The following is a 27,528-nucleotide window of genomic DNA, read 5'->3' as shown; positions in this document are numbered from 1 at the left end:
CAGTTCCAGGTTGCAAAAATCTCACTTGGTATTTTTGTTTGCTGCATTTGCATGGCATTTTGCAGCCCAAATTTGATAGTCTTATTGTGATCTGTATATAACAAAGCAGTAATTTATACTTGTGCTAAAAAGTATACTTCTGTAGTCAAAGAGAAAACTACAAGCAGATTCACAAGCAATCTTAATGGTCACATTTATACTTAACGATAAGCTAAAAAAAAATAGTTTGTTGAAGTCATAGGGTCTGATAAGTTAAACAAATATTATTTTGTATGAGCCTGGCAAATTTCAAATCCCTTCAATAATTCTGCTGCAACCTGTGTTAAATTACAAATACCAGGAATCCCTGGCTGGAGATAGTGAAAACTATAGGATGTGGAGGAAAATTAAAAAAAATTAACATCTAGAAATTTGGGATATGTTTCAAAATTTATAATTGGGTGAATATTCATATTCTAACCAAACTGCATAATGTCCAGTCTACTTGTTCATTCAAAAACAGAGCTTTCAAACCTACTTGCTTCTACTGTTTAAATGCCCCACTAGTTAGTTTAATATGTGAAGCATTAAATAATATCTGTATTTTTACTACTTGGAAAAAAACCACGTATCTTTAAAATGGTATGTGGGCAAATAAAATTCACAAAATTCATTATTTGCTTTTTTGCTACACATTTTCTGACACTGGAAATCTAATAGACTTTATTAAATAAAATGTAGTTACTTTCCCTTGAAAAGAAAAGTAACTATCAGAGAGATTTTGTAATAGTGTAAATGCCATTATATAATACTTCAGAGTAGGTTCCCCTTGTATGAAAGGCTTTAGTTGCCATCATTCCCGTCCTGAATGTACTCTGACGATAGTAGGAACTTCACTAATACATCTGGAAGGCTACCAACTAGGGAAGGCTTCCCAGAAGTAATCCTTGGCAATCAAAAATGCATGAATGTATTTTAAATATCAACAGTTTCCTTGAAAAAGAGCTTTCTAAAAAAAAAAAAAAAAAAAGGTTAAGGTTAATTAAAAAGCAACTGTCCCCAAAAACCTGAGTTTTTGCTGTTGTCTTCCATAACATAAGCTAAATACGAAATGCCAGTATTTGCAAAGCAATTCAGGGCAAATCACATTTTATATATTTTCCAATCAGTTGCTATGGCCTTCAAATGGTTGGCATTTGAAGACCTCCTATGTTCCCTCTAGAAAACCTCAGCCCAGGCGTGGTGATGCTGCAGCTAAACCAGCCTCAATTCTAAGTTTGAGTCGCATCCAAATGGCAAAAGACTAAAGACACTTTTAATTCTGAGGTGTTGAAGAAGCCTACAGTATGGAGGAGCAAAAATAAATAAATCATAAATCAAAATGACAGGAAATAGCAGCAAAGTAGAGACCAGACAAGTTATGTCCCTTGACACACACTGCATGGGGAAAAAAATGACAACTTTCTTCACTAATAAGGCATTCCATCTGTGCTAAAGCCGAAAATCTTTAACACTTAATTTGTTAGTTTGATCTTGGGAGCATGTAGTAGAAGAAATACATGTAGACAATAAAAAGTACAGCAAGAGTTAAAACTGTTCACTGCATTTAGGAGTGTCCTAATTGAACTGACCATATATATCTGCAGACAACAAGCTAAGCATGAAATTGGCCTGAACCAGACACAATACATCATAAAATCAGAGTGTTCTGCGAACCCACCTTTCCTTCAAGCATAAAAAATAAGTTCTGGAATTTGCCCTCCCTGAACCCCAGTGCCATTGGTGCTGTCTGAAGAACACTGGAATTGCACAGTCACTTTGCCACATTGGACTTCTGTCATTCCTTCTTGCCCAAAATAGCTGAGTTCATTACCATCCAAAATCACACTAGCCGTATAAAAGGTATCTGGTTCGATTTGCACTGGATACTCAAACCACACGGGGAAAGTATTGCTAGATCCATCTGAGAAATACTTGCTTAAGTTTTGTCCAAGGATAACGCCTTGCCGCTTGAGTTCAATCTTAGCACTGTATTCTGCTGATCCGCAGCTGGAGCCATAGAGTCCAAACCCAGCAATGAAAACTCTCTTGTCAACAGCAAACTGGATGCTGTCGCACCGGCCCCTGTAGCGCCACTGGTTGCTGCGGTAGGCACATGACTGGAAGCGATGACAGCGCTGAGGGACCAGGCCTTTGCGGGCATTGCTCACAAACTGCAGCTCTGGTTTCTTGGCAGCTGTGTACCAAAGGAAGATATCGTTTGTTTCACTGAGGGTCAGAAGACCAGACTGAGCAGCCCCATTGGCGAAGTCATCTAGGGCCATGGTGGGTATGCGAATGAGATAGAGCGCCTTCCCAAGCACTTTGCGCTTATTTTCAATGCTAGGAGGTAATTCTTGCCGTTGACACTCCATTTCAGCCCAATTGAGGGCAGCTTCAAAAACCACAATCTCTTTGGCGTTCAGGGTCTCCCTTTGGAGAATGCTTTCAAGGGTTTGGAAGTCAATGTCACAGAAGCCTTCCGATTTCAGAGCCAGCTCGGCCTGTGCATCAATCACCTCCCAGCAACGCTCAGTCAAGTCTGGTTCCTCAAATAAGCAGCTCTGGGAAAGCAACACACAAGCGTTTTTTGCACTCAGGCTTGTCTCTAGGAAATTCACACAGGCCCGGGCGAGATGAGGAACAATGTACTTCTTGGCGGCATAAAGAGTTGCTAGAACCGTATCAGCAGCCAGGTCAATTTCATCACAATATATGTATCTGTAATAAATAAATATACACATTATTCTAATATTTTAGCAGATGGGAGGGGGGATAACATTTTCCTACAATACTGAAAATAGAACACTAATGTATTCTGGGAAACACTTCCCTCAATCGCAACTTGTACACAACAATTTAGGTTGCTGACCAAATAACATCCGTATTTAACAAATTCTTTATCCTCAAAACTTGTATGTAAGTGTAGGATAATTTACAATCTATGCTACAAATCACCAGTAGAAGGCAAACTTTAAACTTTTCTTTTTTTCTTCCACAATACTGTCATACATTGTTGGCTTGCATACATTTGAGTGATGATTCTTTTATATGGTTAAACTCATTTAGGCAGCAGCCATGACTTGCTTTAAAAAATGACATAATGAATTTAAATTATGATGTCGTTTCACAAATCGAAGTGTGAGTTAACAGGAGCTTCTAATTACATCCTTAGCCACAATCTGATCCTGCTTTCTTTGCACCTCACCCTCGCATTGTGCTTAGGCACAGAGGAATGAAACAAATGCAGTTGGAAAACGAAACTAATCTCCTGTTTAATTCTGACTGAGCTAACCAAGTTTATTTAACAAGCCCATCTCCCTAGCGTCAAATGGTGGAAAATTTAAAGGGAACACCTAATTGGTCTATTTACTGCATATATATAACTTGATCCACCATAGCAGCTATTATTTTTCGTGAAATAGTTTGGCAGTGTCCACAATGTTAAATTGTCATTGTGGCCAGTTATATCATATACAGCAGATTTTGCAGAGCATATTTTATATGCCTTACAAATGAGCATATAATTCTCAGGATAGTTAAGAACCTGTCAGATTTAAAAAACAGAAACAAAAAACCCACAAGCGTTTATAGTGTTGCACGCCTACATGGATGCACTAGCTAATAGTAAAAAAGAGAGGATTTATGGTGATTTAGGTGGGATGTTTTTTTTTTTTAATAACATGTAAGATTTATAAATTCTGATATGAACAACATGTTTTAAGATGTTGTTCACAAATCTTCCCATGCACGGCTTCTTTTGTATGTCAGCCAATAAAGGTGGTTGTGAGCCAACCATCTGAAGACCATAGCAACTGACTAAAAAAAAGGATTCTCCCATTTAATATTACAAATCTTTTGTATCAATTTGGTGAACAATGCCATAGTTCTGTAACTTGCTCTGTGTAAATCTCTATATAATAGTTCATGGTTATAGTAATACACTATTTGACCCCCCAAAAATGACAATATGGGTTTAAGAAAATCCCCTACCTATCTAACAATAAACAACTATTTAGATGGTTTTAAAAAAAGAACTTTTGCAGTGCTGAATTTCTCCCTTTGTTAACCTTAGTTGCCAATTCCAGTTGAAACCAATCCCTCTGCCATAAGTCTGTGCACGTGATACTCTTATATACACATATGTATGTATGGAAGTATACGTGCCCAAATCCAAATAACCTAAATAGGATAAAAAAATAAAATTGTATTAAATGAACTACAGGTGGGTTTGGGATTGCCATCACTAAGAAATGTGGATGTAAAGCACATCAAGTGACTGCATCACTTAGTGACAATCCCAGTAGTCCCAGTTGCTATCGCAAGTCCAAGATGCGTGGGGGTTCATTCAGTGGGAAGCAGTGCTACAGGGAGTGGAGAAGCCCTGGAAAGCCCAGTAGGGGGAGGAGGAGGAGGATGTTGTGGCACCCTGCAAGTGCAGGAAGAAAATAGGTTAGAGGGCGCAGCACAAGTGCAGAAAGGCTACGGGATGGAAGGCATAGTGCAGCAGAGTGCAGGAGATAGGATGTGCAAGTATAAAAAGGCCATGGGGTGGAGGGCATGATGTAGCATGAATGCAGGAAAACCCAGAGAAACTTACCAGAATGACTTGGGACTTTTCCTACCAGCTTCCCCATTGACTTTGCTTGTGGGGAAGCCAGCAGGGATGGTTGCAAATGGCGATAACCATGATTCCTATAAGGTTGTAATTGTGAGCCAGGCAGCCAAGTGCCCAGATTGCAATCATGTGACTGCAAGAGTGCAGAAAACCCCAGAGAATTCAGAGGAACAGTCATACATCATTTTTTTCCAGTACCGCTGTAATTTTGAATAATCGTCAAACTAATGGATGTTAGCCAAGGACTACTTGTAAAAACTAATTAAGCTCAATTGCCTGTCAAATAAGACGCGCCATTTCCAAAATCTGCCTATATGAACTTTTCTCACGCAAACTGTTCTCACAAAAGGACATACACAAATTCCTCCAAAGAGGAAAATTCAGGATGGAGATCAGGTGAGAAGAAAAAGTCATTGTAGTGAAAAGGGATGGAGAAAGAAAGCAACAAAACTGGATGGAAAGAAATGTGGGAAGAGGTATTTAATCAGGAAAGGAAGGAAGCCTTGTCTAATTGTTCCAAAATGGCTAAATTCACTAAGGAAACAATCTTTCCAAAGCAGCACCTCCAGGTGATGTCTTGGATTACTTGTACCTCATACTAATTATTTTGTTTTCAGTATATTTTTATATTCTTAATATGTATCCCAATTCACAGATTTAATTATTTGAAAGGAAAAAAAATGACAAATCTGCTTGGATGGTACAAAGTCCATCAGAGAAACATTCCACTGCCTTTTTGCTTCTCAATTAAGTTGCCGCTGGACATCCCAAGGAGGGGAAGAAGAGGAGAAAAAGGTTTTGTTTTTACTTGCCACCAAAACCTCTGAGGACAGCACACTGATACACAGACCCATCTTTGCAATTTGCTAGTGGTAAAAGAGCTAAACAGCAAATGGTAATACAGCAAAGTTATGCCAGTCCGGGTTATAAGGATCAATCCTGTCAAAGGACAATACAAATCAAGATTGGACTTGGTTTTGCTCTTGACAAAGACTGATTTGGCTTCTTCGGTGGATCACAGTTAATAGAAACACAGAGTTAACTTTCTTATGAATGCAGCCACCATGACAGAAACAACCTAATAAAAACTACAGCTTTAATTCCCTGCTCAACCAATTAATAAACTAAAGCTCTGGCAGCTCCATAAATTTTCCACTATGGTAAATTACTGTGAAAGTTACACTGGGGGAAGGTGGTGGTGAAGGGAATTGATAACAATGTTCACCACCAACAAAAGATACTTCAGCCACTCAGTCATATGGATTGTTCTGCCACAAGACAATGCAAAGACCTCTGGCTTAGGTGGCTTTAAAAAGAATAAACAGGTATTCAATGCCTTTCTGTATTCTTAGTTGATTTAGTGGAAGCTTACTCGATTAATATTTCTGAATTCCAGGAGGAGTGGGAAGACAACAATAATTTCCTGAGTGACTGTCAAAATTGGCAAGACACTCAATTAATTTCTTCTCCTCCCCCATTAGATGTTTAATCTAGTAGAGTTCTTATAGCCCTTATCAAAATTTTAGAACACTCAAGAAACAGTATTGGGCTATCTCTGTCTTAACTGGCTTTTCTTCCTTGTAAATAAGTGCTTCAGGGACCTTGTTCTATCACTGTCTACATGCACATTTATGAGAAATGCTCCAATTTGCCCCCTCAGGGGGAAGTAGCTAGACTTGAAGAGATGGGGGGGGGAGTGTATTCCCTAGTGAGCTGTGCTTCAAAGTACTTTGCTGTAAAGTACACTTTTTCTGGTGCTTGTCATTTTCTGACTTCCAAATCCAGCCATGGAGCTAAAAGGAACATGGCAATTTATTTGGAAGATATGAACAGACAGGGGATTCTTCTCTTTGCTATAGTTTTGATCTTAGCTTCGCACAATCTTCGCACAACGCAATCCATCGTTGAAGTGAAACATGGCCAGGTTGCATATGTTTAAAATTGGCATTCAATAGACGTTCTGCCGATTAGAATGGATAAATTCCTTGTGTGTCCAATCACACTTGGCCAATAAAGAATTCTGTTCTATTTCTATTTCTATTTCTATTTCTATTCTATTCTAATAGTTACAGAAAAAGATGGGAGAATCTGGTGTTGAAATTTGCTTGAGCACTACTGATTTCCTAGTGGGAGAAAATGAAGACAACTATGCAACCTTTTAAACATTACTTGCTATCTGGAAGTGGGAAAAGTTTCAAAGTGCAGCGGAAATGCCAATTTCAGGTAAGCTCTTATTAAAAAGAGTTCCACTCTTTTTTTTCCTGCTACTGGGCACTGATTGTTTATTCCTAAGGCAGTCCTAAATTCCATTGAATACTGATGCTGCTGTAACCTATACCACCAACCTAAGACTTTTCCAGAACACAGTCAATGAAGTAAAAGCCTTTAAGGAAAGAGATTCACCTGAGTAGAAAGTGGAGGTTTCAGTTGAACATTCTTAAACATGGATTGTTATCTGCTAAAGATAATTAGAATGTGGTGAAGATGCCTCTTTGCTAGCTTTTGTTGATGGGGAGAGGTCTGCTGCTGGGAAGTCTCCCATTGCATCTGCAGAAAGAACCCACTGTAGCAAGCATAAGACCATGAAATGAGGCATTCAGCATCTCTTTCTCCAAGACAGACTTGATTCAGGCCCCTCAGTTATGCCTGTAAAGAGCTGAGATTCCCTCTCTGTTACCCCCAATGACTGGGAAAATAGTAATAGTAATAGTAGTAGTAGTAGTAGTAGTAGTAGTAGTAGTAATAATAATAATAATAATAATAATAATAATAATAATAATAATAATAATAATAATAATAATAATAAGCCTGCCAAGCTGAAGCCTAGCAAAACTGCTCCTATACAAAATCAGTCTCATGATGGCTAGGAATTTTGAAAGTTGTAGTTCCCTAATGTATTTGCAGGGGCCCTGGTTTGGAAAAGCTGTTAACGTGCAATTCCGACTCGTGGAATTGTGTTTTATTGGACGAAAAAATGTATAAACCGTAGGTTTTTAGTACAGTACACATAAGAAATATAATCAAGAGCACTGTTGAAGATTCCTGAACAATCCTGAAATCTGCTATAGAAGTACAGTACACTAGGCACATATTAATGGTATTTCACCAAATACATTTCCTAATACTTGCAACATAGAGCATTATGGGGTTTTTGAAGTGAATCAAGCAGTACTCCAGTTTTACTGAAAACATAACTATCAAAAAGTTTACCTAAAGATATTTAGCTAAAGTTCATGCTTAATATCTAAATATATGATAATGCTGGCAATCTTAGTAATTAAAATCTAACACTTATATTTAAATATTACAATCACAATCAACTTTGAGAATTCTCAACGTCGAGCCACATGTCATGACACAATGACATCTTATTGCTGGATATCCTGTTTTGTATAACTTCCTTTCATATTCCTCACACACTGTGTGGTAATGTTTTATTATCATCCAGACAATTTAATTAAGACAGTAATAGTTAAGAGATAGCTATCCAAAGTTGGGGGGCGGGGGGAATCCAACTCCCACATTATTAAGATGTAATATGGTTTTTTAAAAAATGAACCATAGCACAAATCGATAAATGTTTCTAAATAATAATAAATCTTTTCAGATACACCTTCTACTTGAATTTATGGAAAGCACAGTAAGAAAGCAACTTGTTTTTCTTTACATCCCACTCATTGCACAAGAGAAGCAAGCCAGATGGAGTGAAGAATCGCTAAAAAAAGAAAAATGCATGTTCTATCTTCAGTTCCATATTAAAATGCCTCAAATATATTTGGAGAAACCAATTGTTGTTAACATTTTAGATTTTATGCAGCCGTTAGGAAAAAATGCTATCATGATGAATTCATTTGACAGATTTATGAAATGACAATTGCACTGAAGAGGAATGGGAAAACACTGTGGGCTTTACTTAAAGTCGTAATGCAAACATTTTTATCAGGATATATATGAAATTATTGATTTGGATTTTCTTTTCATGTTTTTAAACTTACCATATATCTTCTTTTGTGTATAATATATTAATAGTTTGCCCCAAAGTTGTAAGTGACATGCAAAATGTAGTGGGAGAAAGTGGGGGAGGCAGGGAAAATATAAATTTTGCATATTAAAAGTTTTAAAACTAACACAGGGACCATTTTTGGAGCGAAGATGGAGATATTTCTTTTTATAATGATACACAACTTTTTAACACTGACATTTCTAGAGCAAACTAATTCATTTCTAATTCATTTCCAGCAACTGAAGGAAGATGCTTGCTTACTTTAGCATAGCGAGGAAAGCAGGAGGCTCCACATCTGGGATACGGATTTCATCTTTATCCTCAGCAAGCTCTCCGTAAAACATTGCGTGGAACACAGAGCTTCCAACGGCTAAGACATACTGGTTTTTTTTTTCAACAAAAAGAAAATATCAGTTCATGCTATTAAAAAAAAAGATATACTAGAGTGACATGTGTATTAAAAAAGAAGGCCTAGTTGAAGGCAATGAAGGTTTTCACCATTCAAAACTAAGTAGGGGAATGCTGGGTTTTTCTTTTCATCTTAAGAAATAGTTCTTCAATATATCTATTGCTTTCCTAAAAGAGCTTAAGAAATTCATGCTGAGAGCCAAGCAGCTGTAGCATTTTGGAACAGGCTTCTGCATCTTGTGCCCTCCTTATCTGATGGGCTATGATTTCACTTACCTCTAGCTCCCATTATGAATTACTATTATTAGAATTGAAGTCTATTTTACAGCACTTAGAAGGTGCTTGGGCAAAGTAGGCTTATCAAACCCCACTCTTGCAGCAACCTTGGGTAAGACTATATCTCAGACTTTATCATAGGATTTTTGTAAGAATTAGAACTAGTTGTGAGGGAAAAGATGGTAGCAATCTGGAAGAACATCGGGATAGTGTCACAAATCACACATAAAATTCTGCAACAGATCTTCTACCAGTATTGCAAAAATGTGTTAACTAGAAAGGAAATTATTAGAACATTTCACAGGCAAAGTTATTTAACAGTATTTCTAAGTATACCAGTTCCAGGATTCAAGCCATTTATATGAATTTAAAGTAGGAATTATAGATATTCCCCTCACACTCCCATGTCAGACCTGCTACTGCAGTTCTTGCTTACTTTGTGTCCTGGTAATCGCTGGGTCCCACCTGGTGGCCCAACCACAAAATGAACATCTGCCATCAAGTCGTTGTTGAACATCACTGCATTTCTATAAACAGAAGCAATATATTAATTGGGAGTGTTTAGCATCAAGCTTTATCTCCGAACACACGCAATTCATTTTGTTGGAAGCTCTTTAAAGGATTTCATTAAAAATCAAACTGAGAAAATTAAAAACAGAAAGCAATGATAATTAAATATTCCAAGGTTTAGTGTTTTTAAAATAAGGATTCCATTACAAAAAACTTTGGAAAAAACTTTCCTCAAAGTGAAAGTGCCAAGCTGTGCAAACATCTGAAAGTTAATACATAAAAAATACATTTTTTATGAGCACAAACAATTATGAGGTTAAAATGGCTTGCATGAGAATGTAATTTTCATTATCAAAAGACAAGAACTACACTGTTGGAAAGGAGAAACATTTCCCCTTTTCTCAGTTTTAATGAACGATCCTGTGCTAATAAAACATTTCATTGCATGCTGCTCCAGGACTTGTAAACCCAAGAAAGAAACAGAGCCAAACTTCCTTACCTTTCTCGGATGGTGGGATACAGCCCTTGCCAGTTGGGAGCTGGAATAATATTGTTGTTATTGATATTTTGCTGGTGATACTGCTGGACAGCAGTTGTGTTACTATTAGCCGGTTTCTTTCGGGGGAAAATATCAGCAGCCATCTTTTTCTTCTTTTTAGTCTTCAAGGTAATGATTTCATAGCACACTGGAGGTAATTTGCTGTTGCTGCTGCTGCTGCCGCTGCCTCCGCCGCCACTGCTGCTGCTGCTACTGCTGCTGCTGCTGCTACTACTGTTTACCTTCTTCGAGCTTTTCTTGGACCTGTTCTTAACTGTCTCTGGAAGCATCAAGAAGAAGGTGAGACATTTCATGTTCTTTCCCTTGTCATCTACCATGAGTATCTCTGTCTGTGTAAGCAGAGAGCCTTACTTGGTAAACAGAGGGAACAGAAGGTACAAATAAAAGAGCAGCAAAGCTGAGTGTGTGCTTCTTCTTCTTTTTTTTTTTTTTCCTCAGCAAAGACAAGGTGACCTTTTCCAGGGTGCTGAATAAGAGATCGGCTTTTAAGTTTGATCCAGGGCTTGACTGGTTAAACGTCTCCCCATTGTGATTCCCTTTTTCATTTGCTCGCCAGAGCTTTTTTTTTTCCCCCTTCTCTCTCTCCCCCCCCCTCTTCCAAAGGTCTGGAGGCAGAATCACCTGAAACCGCTAGGCTGTGGCAAAGCAAGTAGAAGAGCAAAGATGTGTGCTGCCTGCTCGTCAGCTGCCTCAACTTGTGTGCTGAAGGGATCTGCACACAGGAGGCATTAGAGCCCTGCAGATGGAGCCAGACGAGCAGCATCCTAGCCCAATCGCTGAAGTCACCAATAACAATTGGACTAGCAGCACAGTGACACCTATTGTAGACGTACAGTGCCCAAATATTAAAGAGCCAGCTATCACAGTCGCACTTCGCATCGTTTTGAAAAGTAAGAAGCGACAGCACATGCAAATGCATGTGCGTTTTTATGTAATTGCTAAGCTAATGAATGTGACTTAATGCCTCGCGTGTGAGCAGGGAGGAAAATAATTTCAGAGAACAGCAGGATTCCGTGGTTTTTTTTAAAAAAACAAACAAACACTAGAAAAATATTTTCAAGTAGATGCGATAAGCCAAATAATGCAGTGCTGATCCCCCCGCGTTTCCCCCATAATTAAAATGGTTAAATGAAATTGGTATCCATGTGAAAGCCAATTAACTTGCAGCATAAAATGGACTGATACAATTTCAACGCTCTTTCTTCAAACGTAGTTTGTATTCCAGAGCCTTACCAAACAGAGATGAGGTCATCACATTAGTTTTTAACTCACTATGTTTTCTGCTAACAGTCTTTGACAGACATCTCAAATCACTAAGTACAGGCTAATTAGACAAAACTATGCCAAAGATAATTGCAAAGCTTCCATTGAAAAGTATCTACAAGTGTAGACCGAATACAAATAAATCAAATTATTTATATACAAATTGTTTAGAGAAAAAAAAATATTTCGTATACATGCAAACAGACCATATTTTTGAACTAATATAATTACACTTCCATTGGAATGTAATTGCTAAAGTGGTCCAGAACACAGAGAGTAGTAAGGAAATTATATAACCACTGAACAAATTACAGAATCTGCACAGATGGCCCACACTTTTAATCATTTCGCTTCCCTCAAATAACAGCAGCTTAACACTGTAAGATTTGGACTGCAGAAAGAGCTACTGTGCGTATTCAAGCCGAGGCAGAAGGACAGCATCTCCACATATAACAGGATGTCACGCAATCAGACCAAAGGAAGCCGCCATGTGGCTAAGTTAAGGACAGGTTCTGTTCCTGCAGTCAATGAGTCCTAGACACAGGAGATGGATTCTCATTGCAGCATATGCTTCATTGTATTTTAATTTCTCTCTGTAATGTATCACTGAATGGAGAAAGCATACAAAGAGATAAAACGCTATTGTTAAATAATAAGCTTTGCTGTATGGAATTAAAACTAGAAGAGGGGAAAAACTAGATGGAGGAATGGCATTTGAACAAACAGCCCCTTGGTTTCCATTAAGGGCTAGTTACTTTTAGCATCTTAATGCTACAGTATTTATTTACATAAATACAATACCTTACATTTCAAGTATGAACCTGTACAGGTAGTCCTCGACTTACAACAGTTCGTTTAGTGACCATCCAAAGTTACAACGGCAGTGAAAAAAGTGACTTCTGACTGTTTTTCAAACCTAGCACCATTGCAGCATCTTCATGATCATGTGGTCAAACTTCAGACGCTTGGCAACTGACTCTTATTTCTGATAGTTGCAGTGTCCCGAGGTCATGCGATAACTTTTTGCGACCTTCTGACCAAAACAATTCAGTGGGGAAGTCAGATTCACTTAACAATTGTGTTACGAACTTAACAACTCCAATGATTCACTTAACATCCGTGGCAAGTATAGACATAAAATGGGGCAAAACTCACTTAACAACTGTCTCACTTAGTAACAAATTTTGGGCTCAGTTGTGGTCATAAGTCGAGGACTACCTGCATTATGTGCTTGGACAATCCTATAAGCCATCTTGGTCATGAGCTGTAACTACCTAGTTAATGTAATGATCTACTTGGATACATGATGGTCAACTCAATATCAAAATATCATACAAATTAAATGGAAAAAGTACCTTTTTGTTTGCTAGTTATAATGTCAAGCAACAAGAAAAAATGTTTTGCCTATTACTGCTGTTGTGTTTTTTTTAATATGTATTTCATTAATCACTTCAAGAATTTAAATTAGAGAACAAAAGCAAGGACATAATGCATCACTACATATAGATTGCAAATACAATTATCCATAATCCTACAGATCTACATAATATTAGAATGCAAACCTACCTTCCTGCTATAGCAGAAAAGTGCAGAATATACTAAGCAATGGGTAATAGGATGTCTGTTTTCATTAAGACTACTCTTAACTATAGAGTTCAAGATTTTGGACAATGTCCTTATATTCTTAAAAGATCAGTTATATTATGAGAGTGAGCAATGATGATATTCACAGTCCTGTACATACTGGTTGCCAAGTGCCTGAATTCTGATCACATGACGAGAATGTGAAAAATGATCATAAGTCACTTTTTTCAGTGCTGTTGTAACTTCAAATAGTCAATAAACAAATAGTTGTCAGTTGAAGACTACCTGTACCACATTTAGAAGAGAATATAGATTGGGCATATTTTGTTAGCAATCGATATCACTATCCATTCCATAAATATAAAATGTTAATTTATTAAATTAAATCCTTTTTAGGGTGATAGATGGAATATTAAGAAAATGTACATCTGTTGTGTTTATAATATTGTTGTTGTGGGGAAAATAGGAGGAGGAAGGGTACGTTCACCACCTTGAGTTATTTATAAAGTAAAAAAGATGGGATAAAACTCTAATAAATAAATAAGATTACAAACAGTGAATGGAATCACAACAGTGTCTCTCTTCTAAACTGAAATTTAATCCTGCTAAAATAAGAAATTCTTCCAGTTAGCAGAGTAACCAATCTAGAAATAATAAGAGGATATTCCCCTTGAGAACATGGATTTTTCACTTGGGATACTCTTGGATTCAGCTTTGACACTTAGGTGACACCCAATGTCAAAAACGCTTCAGTCATTACAGATATAGGGCAGATCTTGCTATGGTAGAACATACACAAGCTACATGTCAACGTTGTACACACTACATTGATTTACTCTAAAATTCAGTTCAATGTGTTTTATTGATTGGCGTGGGGTCTCAGGAACATGTCAGTAACATGTTCCCAGGCCCAATTCAAAGTGCTAGTTATGACCTTTGAAACCTCATGTTTTAAGATGAAGGATCTTGAAGTCATCTCATAAATGACTCTGCCAAATATTAAGAGGATTTCATGTTGCAACAAAAAAAGTGCTTTTTGTTGGTACTGTCAAAACTCTACAATTCCGTATCTGAAAGTCTGTCCTTCCTTTTTTGAATTTCTGCCATCATAGCCTATGATCTTTTCGTTCAGAATTTATTTTCTTTTGGAAGCAGGGAGTGAATATTTTTAAAATAAATTTGTTTTCCCATTAGTACTAGATTTAAGATTCACTAAATGTGTTTTATTGATCCCCCTATTTTTTCAATCATTTAACTTCAACTACTTTCAGAACTTTCATCTTATATATATTCTTCTACATTAAAAAGATGATGTATTTCTAAAAGGCTTTGCATACTAAGTGTAAAATAAGTACCTACTGATTTCTCTAATCAATATCTTTTGATGTGTTTCTACTCTTTATAAGTTTCCAGCCAGTACGGATGCTTTTTTTCTTCATTCTCCCAAAGGTGCTTTTTCCAGAGGCAACTGGACTTTCTTCTTTTTCTTAGAAGATGTTCTGCTTCTCATCCAAGAAGCTTCTTCAGCTCTGACTGGATGGTGGAGAATGGAAGGATTTATATTCTTTGCAGACAGCTGGTCATTTGCATCAGCTGTTTGCAAGGTATATAAATCCTTCCATTCTCCACCATTCAGTCAGAGCTGAAGAAGCTTCTTGGATGGGAAGCAAAATGCCTTCTAAGAAAAAGAAAGTCCAGTTGCCTCTGGAAAAAGCACCTTTGGGACAACCATGACCTGAATAACTGAGAATCTCATCAACATTTTTCTTAATTCTGTATTTCAGTCTGACATCTAAAATAATCTGAGTTTATATGATAGGTTAGAATTTCCTCTATTCATCCTGACTATTCATCAAGTGTTGTTCTGTATTAGTTCCCACACTGTTCCCTTTTTTTTCTGAACAGGTCCATGCCTCTCTTTTTTTTTTTTTTTTTAATTTGATTTATATGCCGCCCTTCTCCGGAGACTCAGGGTGGCTTATAATGCGTTAAGCAATAGCCTTCATACTTTTGTATATTTATACAAAGTCAGCTTATTGCCCCCACAAACTGAGTCCTCAATTTACCTACCTTAGAAAGGATGGAAGGCTGAGTCAAACTTGAGCCTGGTGAGATTCGAACTTACAGTAATTGCAGACAGCTGGTGTTAATCACAATGCTATCAGTCTGCTGAGCCACCATTAGTAATTGTCTGGGGAGCCTCCTTTAGAAATATCCATGTCACACTTGGAAAACTTGAGTGGCACAAATATGAAACTTTCAGAATTGAAACTGCTCATAGACTAATTAGCTTGCAATCATCCTGTTCCACAAGACAGCGCCAACTGGAATAGAATAATATTTTTAAGTCTCATTATTATGCTGCATGATTCTACCAGAATAAGAATGTACTTATCTTTCCATTGTGTATTTGACAAAATTGCCAGAAAACACTTATAGTGCTAGTTATGCATAATTTGTTTCCTGACAATACAATTAAGGGGAAAGACAAGTATTAATTTCAGAAACAAATACTGGAACAAAAGAGATTTAGCACTATATAACTCAAGAATTATTTTCATTAAAGTCCATAGACATTTTAAAGCAGCCGCAGTCATCTCCCTCAATTCAGGTATGTTAAGATACAACAAATTCCATGGAATTAGCTTCTCAGTAGGTGTACATAGGATTGCACTGTTAGATAAAAGAGTCATTTTTCAAGCCACAAACCATTACACTACATTACAATCAATTGAATTTATCATATTCAAAATAATATCCATGTATTGTTTTAGGAAAAGACTGTTCAGAAATGCTACTTTTACATCTTAACTGGTGCAAAATATCAATTAAATTTGAAAGTATCCTTATGACACTAAAGATACCTAAAATCCTTGACCTATGACCATTTATTTAGCGGTTGTTCAAAATTATGATAGCCGTGAAAAAAGCGACTAACATCACTTTTAAGTCCTGACTTAAGATGTGCCTTAAACCCTTGCATTTATGACCGTTGCAACATCATGTGACTGCAATCTGGGTACTTTTCAACTGGCTGACACTTATGAACAGCTGCAGCATTCTGCAGCAATGTGATCACCATTTGCAACCTTTCCAGCCAATTTCCAACATGCAAAGCTGGCAAGTGGTCACAAGTTGCAGTCGCACGATGTTTCGTTTAACAACTGTAAGACTTAGAGCTAGAATAACTTTATTGTCACTTTGAATGTATACTAAACATCAAAATGAAATTTCGTTGCATACAGCTCTCAACGGGTCTCCACCTCTAATATAAACATAAACATGACAAGATAAATAGATAAATAAATAAATAAATACAAAATTATGCATGTACCCACATATATTCTGTGACACAGACAAACAACACAGTCTAGTTCGGATGTATACATGTACATGGCAAGAAAAACAAATCTTGCGAGTTTACCAGACAGATGGCATAGGAAACAAAGCTGTTACAGAATCAGGTAGTCCTGCTAGAAATACTTCGAAATCTCCTCCCACAGGGGAGCAACAGAAACAGAAACAGACAGTAAATTGAGTGTGGGTTCTCTAACAGTGCTTTGAGCTCTAAGCACATGTGGGTGATTCACTTAATGATGGTGGCAAAAAGATTGTAAAATCTTTTTTTGTTTCACTTAATGACTGCTTAACAATGAATTTTTTGATCCCTATCAGAAGTTGAGGACCAGTTGATTAAATGTAATACAATGCACAGTATTGAAATTAAGTGTGGGAGGTCTTATTCTGTTGTGAGCCTAAGTTCAGTGAGGGTAGTGGTAGTAAAGAACTGCATATAGCCCAAGCTAGTGAGAGCAATGAGTGGGATAATCTTCCCAAAATCCTCAAAATGTTACCCTTTTTGCCTTTATAGATAGCTTTCATACATAGCCCCTGCCATTATTATTTTGATCAATAACATCAAAATGTTATGGTCATTTCCAACAGAATATTGCAATGTAACAGAATCCAGATCTGGATGAGAAAAAGGAATTGTATATTTATTAAGCCATAAATTTATACAGAAACGTTTAGAAATTAATCACAAAATTGCCAGTGCTAATTTTAAGTTTCAGACAATGCTTAGCTGGCATGCATAATACACAACTAACCAGATTACTAAAGGGATATTATCAGGTATTACCATGCTAAAATTAGGTCTACTATTTCAGAACTAAACATTGGCTGAAAGCTTCTAACTATGACTCTTATTGTGCCCTGTCGTATTTTTAACTCCTTTGGATAAGCAAATATACCAATACTTCTAATGAGAAATCCCTGTGATAAGATGGATGTAGTCCCCTTGTTAGAATTGTTTTCTATGTTTAATGCATTACCTATATGGATGTTTACTTTTTTGTATACATTATACTTTTTAAAATTGTGAACCACGCAGTCATTTTGGAGTCTGAATGAATGGCAACTGTTCTTCCTTCAGGCTCCAGCAGAGGGAGGAGAAATGCACTATTCTATTAGTTCTGCTGAAATACCAATCAATTCTGTCTGGTTTTTCTTTTTCTGAACTCAGTTCCCTCTGGGTTTGTATTTTTGATTATAAAGAAGAGAGAGTGGTTTTCGAAGCCATTTTGGGAGCTTTTCAGATGGAGAATGGGTTCACGATGCTATTTGCTTGTAACTGCACAAACATTAGGATTTCTTCTTTTGCATCACCCTAGCTGTTATCCCTAGCAAAATTAAGGTCGCACTAAAACTAAGATCACAGCACTAGATTCAGTTTACACTTTTATCTAAACTTTCAAATAATGATGGCATGTTAAAAAAAGGCTTATGAGAAAATATCAGTAGGGAAACAAAGTTCATCCTGAAATTCATGGGAAAAATGAAAGAGTCCAGAGTTAAGACACTTAGGTAAAAGTTTGCACCAAAAAACAGCAGGATAACATATATCCTCTGTGCTAGATATAAACTAGGCAACTACTATACACATAAGGTATTTCTATACAAATCTATATTTGTGTTTCTTTAGTTAAAGAAAATAGACAATCTGAGAAATTCTAAATGTCTTTTGCAGTCATAGAAAACTTTAGCCTATTTGATCTTGAATTTTAATCATGAAAATTCTCACAAAACTAGCTTTAAAATGCCATACTGCAACATAAAGGAATCAATTTGCCATCTATGAAATGCACTTAAATTGTTTGTTTAATATTAATTTCCTAATTTCAGGAAATTATCAAGATTCCAATTTGCATAAATCTTCTCTGTTCATACTTTGTTCTCACTGAATACTTCCAAGCAACACAGAATACTGTATCAAACAGAATTTTAACCTGAAATGGAAAAAAATAGCCTATTATTGTACATGTTAATGTTTTAGTCACAATCTTTTCTATTAATGCACTTATTATCCAACATTTTTATTACAATATCTCTTCGCATCATAGAACTGTTCACTCCTTATTCACAATTTACCAAAGATAAGTACAGTTTTCTTAACACAATGTTTCGAAGTATGTGAACATTGCTGTAGAAGTAATAAAGCCCTTATAAATACAGTCTTTACGGAAAATCAACACATGACAGTTTATAAAAAAAAAACAAATTTCAGAGATGGATGGGAAGATTATATTTTACATAGTGACCAGGTTCCTATAGCTATCTAATGACCAACAAAAATAGGTTCACAAGATTCCTAAATGATACAACAGCTTTATCTTACTAACTGCCTTATTGATGTAGTAAGTTGTAAATTTCCCAATACAGTACATCATATGTTAAAACTCTCTTTTTGATGTAGTAAATTGTAAATTTCCCAATACAGTACATAATATGTTAAAACTCTCTTTTTCATGGGAATTCTGCAAGCTGCACTCCAGGGTAATGGTTAATCACCAATTTGGGGAAGTTGTTTTAGGGGAAGCAGGACAATATTAAATGATCAAAGGTTCTCTTACATTCAACAAATCATTCCTTGACACAAAACCCACTTAAAGAACCTGCCATACACATGGGGACTCCACTCTTTCTCATTATGCAAGGAAATATCATCTCTGAGGAAGATAGAAACTCCACTTTTATTTAAGATTTCAGTCCTAGTATACATTTACTTCCAACCCACTGGACCTTATAGTATGTCCAGTATTGTAGATTTTAATTTACATAAATTAGAGGATTGTTCATTCCCTGCACTAATACTTATATTCTTATTAGCATTGCAATAGATGCAAAAAAAAAAAATGCTAATATTTTTCAGGAGGCATTTAGAACACAGTAAAATATAGTGTATTTAATATTTTTAACCAAATAAGGGTGTGTAGTCAAATTAACCGAGCCAGTTTGGTGTGGTACTTAAAGCTTCAGTCTAGAAAATGGGAGACTATGAACTTAAACTTCCCTGAGGCCAAAAGTTGAGTAATTTTGGGCAAATCACTCTTTCCCAGCATTAAGAAGAGAAGGACAAACCACTGTTGAAATCTATCATAAAAACTGCAGGCAGTCTTGGTAGTCACTAGGAGTCAACACTAACTCGAAGGCATAAACACAAAAGTGTTTTCAAACTATCCCAAGACTGTTGTGCTGCTATTTTAATTAAAGCTTTGTACAGTGGAATTCTTTTACTTTCTGATGCTGTAGATCTTTATGCAACCCTAAATCTAGGAGTAAATCATTGAGCTCGATGTAATTTCTTCTGATCAGACAAGCCTACAATGCATCATTGTTAGAGAAATATTTGTTGTTTTTCTTGGTGTGTTTTGAAGGTGATTCAGCAAATTTGTCTTCCCTGTATACTAATGTGACTGCCCCTTTATTATCATAATTCTTAATATTTTGTTGAATATCATTATCTTGATATTCTGTGTGTCTTGAGCTCTAATATGCACTAAAAATACAAAGGCTGATAGCGTGGGCTAGTTTGTTGAATTCTACTGTATGCATATTGTTATATGCATGTATATGTTGTTGTGTCTTATTATTGTAATGTTAAAATTCAAGACTAAGTCATCCCTCCCTTTTTGCAGCTCTGCACCTGTAGGTTAGAACAGCAAATAAATCCCAAAGGGAAATACACTTGTGTCTGTTTACAAGCTTAAAAAAAAAGTATTGTTTGTTGTTGCTAGACAAGGTAGTGGCAATTCCTAGAGAAAAAATAAAGAAATTTGAACAACAAAGATAACCGCATAGAAATGGAAGATAGTACATCATGAACCCAATTGTTTTGTTTATCTTCAGGTTTGGGAGAGGTGTTAATTGAAAGGGATGTGAATGAGATTGCCACCTGCTCTGTTAATTTACTGGATCAACACCTCAAAAGTATTTTTTAAAAGTGCCAAAGATATGTTTCCAATGACACATTCTAATTTAAATTGACTAATTTTAGTAGGTGAGAGCAGAGCTGGTTTCCCATTGTTTTTTATTATAATTTCTTTAATGTTTTAAAAATAAATATTGTTGCCCATTTTTATGCAAGTCAGCATGTAGTTGTAGTAAATGCAGACTATCAATCTACACATTCTTATGGTATTCAAGAAAAAACAAGGAAACAATGGGCACAGGGTATCTATGGGATTCACTGCTTTCATCATTTGTCCCCTTTTTGGGCCTCCCCAACATTTCCAGCAATGGGTTGCTTTCAAGATCTCTTTTTTTCTGCTTCTATCACATGTGTTGATGCTTTCTTCGATGCTTGAGTTATTTCAAGTTTGGTTGTTTTGGAATACTGCTAACTCAAAAGCTCTACAAAAAGTTGTTTTTCACTGTGTATCCACCCCAAGGTTAAATATTACTTGTGTCTCTTCTGGTTAGTCACTTTATTAACTTCAAATTTTATGGGATATTTTTTTCTTAACTAGCATACAGAATCATAATTTCAGTATAAGCATTTGTATCTTTTCTATAATTTTAAAATCCTAAGTATATTTAATATAAAATTAATTTTATTTCTTTGATTCTGCCATTATTGTTTTTATAAATAACTCAAGGCAGCGAACATGCCTAATATTCTTTCCTCATAGACACAGAGAAGCCAACATTATGACTTAATGTATAGTGGAACCTGGAAAGAAAGTGAGCATGTAGTATAGAGGAATTAAGAAGGATGACTAGGGGTGACATGATAGCCGTATTCCAATATCTCAGGGGTTGCCACAAAGAAGAGAGAGTCAAGCTATTTTCTAATAGCTTGTCCTGAAGGCAGGACAAGAAGTAATGGATGGAAACTAATCAAGGAGAGAAGCAACCTAGAATTAAGGAGAAATTTCCTGACAATTAGAACAATTAATCAGTGGAACAACTTGCCTCCAGAAGTTGTGGGTGCTCCAACACTGGAAGTTTTTAAGAAGAGAATGGACAATAATTTGTCTGAAATGGTATAGGTCCATGATGGCGAACATATGGTACGTGTACCACAGATGGCACACAGAGCCCTCTCTGCGGGCACGCGAACCAACACCCCAACTCAGTTCAGCTGCGCATGCGTGCACACTTCCTGCCGGCCAGCTGGTTTTCGGGTCTCTGCCGTGCATGCGCAGGGGGCAGGGGGCACACGGGGTCGCGTGTGCATGTCGGGGGGTTGGGGCAGGCAGGGGGGGTGTCACGCACGCATTGCATTATGGGTGGGTGGATGTGTGCTTGCGATTTGGGCACTCAGTGCCAAAAAGGTTAGCCATAATTGGTATAGGGCAGTGATGGCTAACCTTTTTGCCATCATGTGCCAAAAGCGGGGGGCATACGTGCGTGACCCCCCTGCGCGACCCCCGCTTTTGGCACGCAATGACCCAGTGGGCCTGTTTTTCACCCTCCCCAGGCTCCAGAGGCTTCCTTAGAGCCTGGGGAGGATGAAAACTGCCTTCCCCACCCATCCAGAGGCAACCCGGAGGCCGGAAACGGCTTGTTTCCCAACTCCCAGTGGGACCGGAAGGCCCAAAAATCAGCTGGCCGGCGCACGCATGCGCGCTGGAGCTGAGCTAGGGCAATGCTCGCGTGCCCACAGATATGGCTCTGCATGCCACTTGTGGCACATGTGCCATAGGTTCACCATCACAGGTATAGGGTTTCCTGCCTGAGCAGGGGGTTGGACTAGACAACCTTGAAGGTCCCTTCCCACTCTTCCTTATTCTGCAATCTTTTCTTTAAAAACCTCTAGTGATACAGCACCCACATCTTTGGTTATTTGTTCTCATTGTCAGGAAATTTCTCCTTAGTTCTGGGTTGCATCTCTCCTTGATAAGTTTCCATTCATTACTTCCTGTTCTGTCCTTAGGTATTTTGAAGACTAGGTTGACCCTCTCTTCTCTGGGACAGACCCTCAAATATTGGAAGACCTTCTCTCTCTCAGACTAAATATACCCAGTTGAAGTCCACAGCCCCTTAATAATCTTTTTTGCACTTTTCTTCATCCTTTCTAGAGCTCCAACATCTTTTTTGTATTGTGGTAAGCAAAACTAGATGCATTATTCCAAGTGTGGTCTTACCAAAACAGTATAAAGAGGTATTAACACTTCACATGACCTTAATACTATCCCTCTGTTGATGCAGCTAGAGCAGCATTGGCTTTTTTTGGCGGCTACAGCACACTGCTAGCTCATGTTTCAGCATTCACCACTAGGACTCCTAGATCCCTCTCACAGTTACTGCTGTTGAGCCATGTTATCACCTATTCTACACCTCTGCATTTGTTTTTGTTTTTTTTGTCTTCATGAATTACCCTTTAATATGATAATTATTCAAGTTTGTTGTTTAGCCTCTAATGCAGAAGAAGAGAAAGTTGCTGAATCTTATGATACAGTTCAATTTGAAATCAACAGAACATGCAAATAAGATGTGCTTCTTGCGGCTGGAAATCAAAATACAATGTTGGAAGTAATATGGAAAAAAAACTGTTAGATTGCATGGCTAGGAAATTGAAATGAAGTAGAAGAATGACTTCACAATTTTTGACAAGCCAATGATGGATTTTAAAGTCTTTCAAAAACTAAATGATATCTAATATGCATGGACATCACCAGATACAATACAAAGAAATCAAGGTGACTGTAATTATCAGTACAAAGAAATGGGAAAGCTCACTTATAACAATTGTAGACCAATCACGCCCTGGTCATGGGTCAAGCTAAAGCAGCAGAAGAAAGCCCACCAATTTCCATGACATTCAACTATTTTCAGAGAAAACACCAGGAATCACATTGGAAGTCCTGAACTTAATTGATAGGGAAATTGTAGAATGAAATCAATGAAATAAGGATGAACGTGAAGAGAGACGGCCAAAGATCAAAAAACAGAAGAATGCAAACTGGATTTCAAAACTAACTAGAAACTGCCAAGAAGAAAAGCCGAAGTCAAGAAATATAAAGATCTCTGGAACAAATATAACAAAGAGCCTCAAAGAGTTGTTTAAAAAGACAAAAAAACGGTATTACAATATCTGAAAAGATACTGAAAATGCAAACAAGACATGGAAAGAAAAAAGGGGGAGGGGGAATCTTCAAACTGATATATTGAAGGATGCCAATGGACAGATAATAACTGATTGATTCTAAAAAGATCAAACAAAGATGGCAGTGGTACACTGAAATTCTGCATGTAAGAGATGTCAGCGTCTAAGATATCTCAAGATATTTCTTGCTTACAATAAACTTCAGTATGGAAAGATACATCTCATTATCCTCATCTTAAATCTATACATAGGCCAGGAAGTCACAGTACAAAGGAAACATTATAAAATGGACTGACTGTAGGTTGGCAAAGGAGGGAGACAAGGCTACATACTCTTTCTGGTGACATATAATCAATATATATATATATATTGCAGAAAGGAGAAAACATTGACCCTACAATAGTTGCTGAATTATAATGCCCAGAACATGTGACAATGCCAATATAATTCCATTCTGATTAGTGCTGCCACATCTGGATTACCCAACACTGGAAAAAATACCACATGGCAGAAAAGAGATATAGAAAACTCATAACCCTTAGTGATCCACCTGGGTTTTTGCAGCCCAATGCTAGTAGGATTGACCTAGCTTTCCCCTAACATATTAATTTTCATGGCCTAGCCTTCACGAATATGTTCAACCCATACTGGAGCTGAAAATGGTGTGTCAATTACTACTGCTCCTAATAATTATAACTACATACCAAATAACCAAATACCAATATGAGAAAAGGATTTTATGGTATCTTTTTCCTTAACATGCTGGCTTTTATGTGCAGGAATGATGAAAGTAAGTCACTACTGATACATAAGTTTTCCTTGCTTCATGTGAAAAAAGATGCTGGTATGAGATTTGTGCTGTCATACTGCAGTTAATTTGCATCAAAGGTCTGGAAACATGCTAAGATTTCTTCCCACCATAAGTGCATGAAAATTTTCTGGCCAACCTCCTTTATGCTCTCATACTTACTGTACAGTTTGTACAGTTATTCTAGTTGTGCATCCTATCTTCCACTTATTACTGTACTTGCAATAGCCATTACTCTTGGTCAAAGTTATCATTAACTATTGCCCAATTCCCTTACCCAAAATAAATAGGAATAAAGTTGGGCATATAAAACTGCACTAAAACTGGTGAACAATCCTCATCCCTAGGGCAAGGTTTAAATTTGGGTGTATCTATTGTGGCCAATATCATAAAAATGCTAGTATATAAATGGTAGCCATTTCCTGGACTAGTCCCTGCAGGTTTTTTGGCAAGGTTTTGGAAGTGGTTTGCAATGCACTCCTTCCTAGGGCTAAAAAAGAATGACAGGTCCAAGCCACCAAAGGTAGGACAAGAACTCACAGTCTCCCAGTTTCTGGCTCAGTGCCTTAAGCACTATATCAAACAGGCTTTCATACTAGAAATACAACTGTGAAAAAGATTGAGAAACTGCTTTTAATGAAAACAGAAAACGAGGCAAAAAAAACATGTTTATCAGACTAGTGCTTAAAATAAGGCTCTAAAAATTTATGAACACATGTCAATGCACTTGAATAACAAATGATGCCACACCTTGCAACATCATTTTTTTTCACTAGTTTTGTGTCTCGCTTTATGAAAAGTTATGGGAGAAATGTATATATACCCCGATGATATTACTGGTTATACAGGTAGTCCTCATTGAACACACCATTATTCAGCAACCATTCAGTTACGATGGAGCTAAACTGAGATGATTTTATAACTGGTCGTCATAACTGCAGCAGACGCAGCATCCCCGCAGTTGCCAGCTTGTAACTGCAACAGTTGAGGCAACCCATGGTCACGTGATCACCATTTGCCATCTTCATTGCCAACTTCTGAAAAGCAAAATCAATGGGGAAGCCAGGAGGTCGCAAATAGCGACAGTGTGACTGGGGGATGCTGGGCTGTGCAGGATTCACTTAACGATGGCCGCTGGAATGGCTGCAGCTGCCACTATACACTGGCAGGGTCACATGATGTTGTGCTTTACAATAGACTTACAATAGCCCTAATCACCACTATTAATAGCAATAGCATTTAGACTCATATACCGCTTCACAGTGTTTTGCAGCCCTCTCTAAGCGGTGTTTGGGGATGCAATTAGTGGCTAAGATGCTGAGCTTGTCGATCGAAAGATCGACAGTTCAGCAGTTCGAATCCCTAGTGCCACATAACAGGGTGAGCTCCTGTTACTTGTCCCAGCTTCTGCCAACCTAGCAGTTCGAAAGCGTGTAAAAAATGCAAGTAGAAAAATAGGGACCACCTTTGGTGGAAAGATAAGTGTTTCTTGCGCCTTTGGCATTTAGTCATGCCGGCCACATGACCACAGAGCCGTCTTCGGACAGTGCTGGCTCTTAAGCTTTGAAACGGAGATGAGCACCGCTCCCTAGAGTTGGGAACGACTAGCACATATGTGCGAGGGGAACCTTTACCTTTACTAAGCGGCTTTAGAGGGACAGCCTATTGCCCCCCAACAATCTGTGTCGGAAGGACAGAAGGCTGAGTCAACTTTGAGCAGGTGAGGATCGAATTGCTGACAGTCGGGCGGAATTAGTCTGCAACACTGCATTCCAACCACTGTGCCACCAGAGCTCCAGGGTTAAGCCAGGGCTACCTGCAATGCCCAGAAAGCATAGCCAGGGGCAGTGCATACTGGGAGCTGCAGGTTATATCCATCAGTATTTCAGGCTACTTCCCACGCACTTATTTTTATTTTTTTAAAAATCTGGTCTCATTCAGACTCCCACAACTGATGTGCACACACACACACACACACACACAAACGCAGCAGCTTTTGCTTGCCCTCTTGTCCCTCTTGAGTAAGACCTGCAGCCTTGCAGACTTCCCACCTGCAGCCTCACCAAAGAGGAGTCTAGGCCCTTTGTGGGGGGACAAAAAAAAAAAAAAGATCCCCAAAGGGAAAGCAGCGAGGCCTCCTGCTCCACAGAGGAGCTGTCCTTCAAGCCTTCACTCCCCTTTACTCCGTCCTGTCCGGATCGATCTGCCTCCACTCCGCCGAGGCATCCCAGGACCCGCCATTTTCCGGCCGAGCCAAGGCCTCGCCTCCTCGCTCTTCTCCACACGCTACTGCAGCCGCCGCCGCCCGACACTTCCCCGAAGCCAACGGTGAGCAAGGGAGGGAGGGGGGAGAGAGAAACCGCGGCGCACGCCTGCCCGCCTCCGCAACCTACCATCTCGCTGCCCCGCCGTCCTCCTCCTCTTTTCCCGCAGACGGCGGCGGGTGCCTTCCCCGGGAGGGGGTGGGGGTGGGGAAGGGCTGGCTGGCTTCGGCCGCGGGAGCGCGCCCGCCATCTGCACGTGCCCGCTCCCGTTGCTGGAAGTGTGTGGGGAAGGAAAGCGGGACGGAGCGAGGGAGAGTTTTTTACGAGGCGATTTAGGACGTGGAGAACCTTGCGAAGCCACGGCGGGTTTTTGGGTTTTTTTTGCCGTGGCCGCTGACCTAATCTGAGGGTTGGTGGTGGTAGTGGGGGAAACACTAATGCACATGCCATCCCCGCCTTTCCTTTGCTCTCCAGCGGGCTCTTGGCGGCAGAGCAAACGCTCTCGGTCCTTCAAGGTGCCTGCGGGTGTCTTGTCCCGCAGACGCGATTTCGCTTCATTTTTATTTTTTTTTTAGGTTAATGTTTCCCGCTGCCGCTTCTTTTCGAGCACCGTTCCCGTTCTGATCAGCCCTAGGCGATTCCCTTTGGCAAAGAGGCCCGCTGACTGTATGGACGCACCGCCTGCGGTTCTGTAACGTTGTTGGTTCCCTGAATAAAGGTGGCCCTTGGCTTACAACAGTTCATTTAATGACCGTTCAAAGTTACAACGACACTGGGGGGAAAAAAAGGACACTCATGGCCGTTTTTCACGCTTAACGACCGTTGAG

The 27,528-nt window shown here is 38.4% G+C and overlaps 1 protein-coding gene across 2 annotated transcripts; it reads right to left on the bottom strand.

Moving 5' to 3' along the window:
- Window positions 1-1,070: 1,070 nt before the first annotated feature.
- Window positions 1,071-26,886, bottom strand: BTBD3 (BTB domain containing 3). 2 transcript variants are annotated; one of them, XM_070956411.1, is made up of 5 exons: window positions 26,831-26,886; window positions 10,333-10,651; window positions 9,760-9,850; window positions 8,901-9,019; window positions 1,071-2,739 (listed from the first exon to the last, which is right to left on the bottom strand). In XM_070956411.1, the coding sequence occupies exons 2-5, from the start codon at window positions 10,473-10,475 to the stop codon at window positions 1,707-1,709; spliced, it is 1,386 nt and encodes a 461-aa protein (XP_070812512.1). In that variant the 5' UTR covers window positions 10,476-10,651; window positions 26,831-26,886; the 3' UTR covers window positions 1,071-1,706. The 2 variants fall into 2 exon arrangements, with proteins under 2 accessions (XP_070812512.1, XP_070812506.1); XM_070956405.1 differs by lacking the exon at window positions 26,831-26,886 and having other exon boundaries at window positions 10,333-10,923.
- Between the last annotated feature and the right edge of the window lie 642 nt (window positions 26,887-27,528).

The sequence above is a fragment of the Pituophis catenifer genome, unplaced genomic scaffold (assembly GCF_029215685.1).
Source record: "Pituophis catenifer annectens isolate HBS135680 unplaced genomic scaffold, rPitCat1.0.hap2 SCAF_1, whole genome shotgun sequence".
Lineage (NCBI taxonomy): Eukaryota > Metazoa > Chordata > Lepidosauria > Squamata > Colubridae > Pituophis > Pituophis catenifer.
The sequence above is the reverse complement of the archived record's forward strand: the minus strand, read 5'-3'. Positions and strand labels throughout refer to the sequence as shown.

Excerpts from the sequence above, each read along its gene's own strand:
- BTBD3 (XM_070956405.1), bottom strand. The coding sequence starts at position 10,709 with ATGGTAGATGACAAGGGAAAGAACATGAAATGTCTCACCTTCTTCTTG. Across the intron at positions 9,851-10,332 it reads TATCCCACCATCCGAGAAAG|AAATGCAGTGATGTTCAACA; the intron begins GTAAGGAAGTTT and ends TTCTGTTTATAG. Across the intron at positions 2,740-8,900 it reads GCTTTCCTCGCTATGCTAAA|ATACATATATTGTGATGAAA; the intron begins GTAAGCAAGCAT and ends TATTTATTACAG.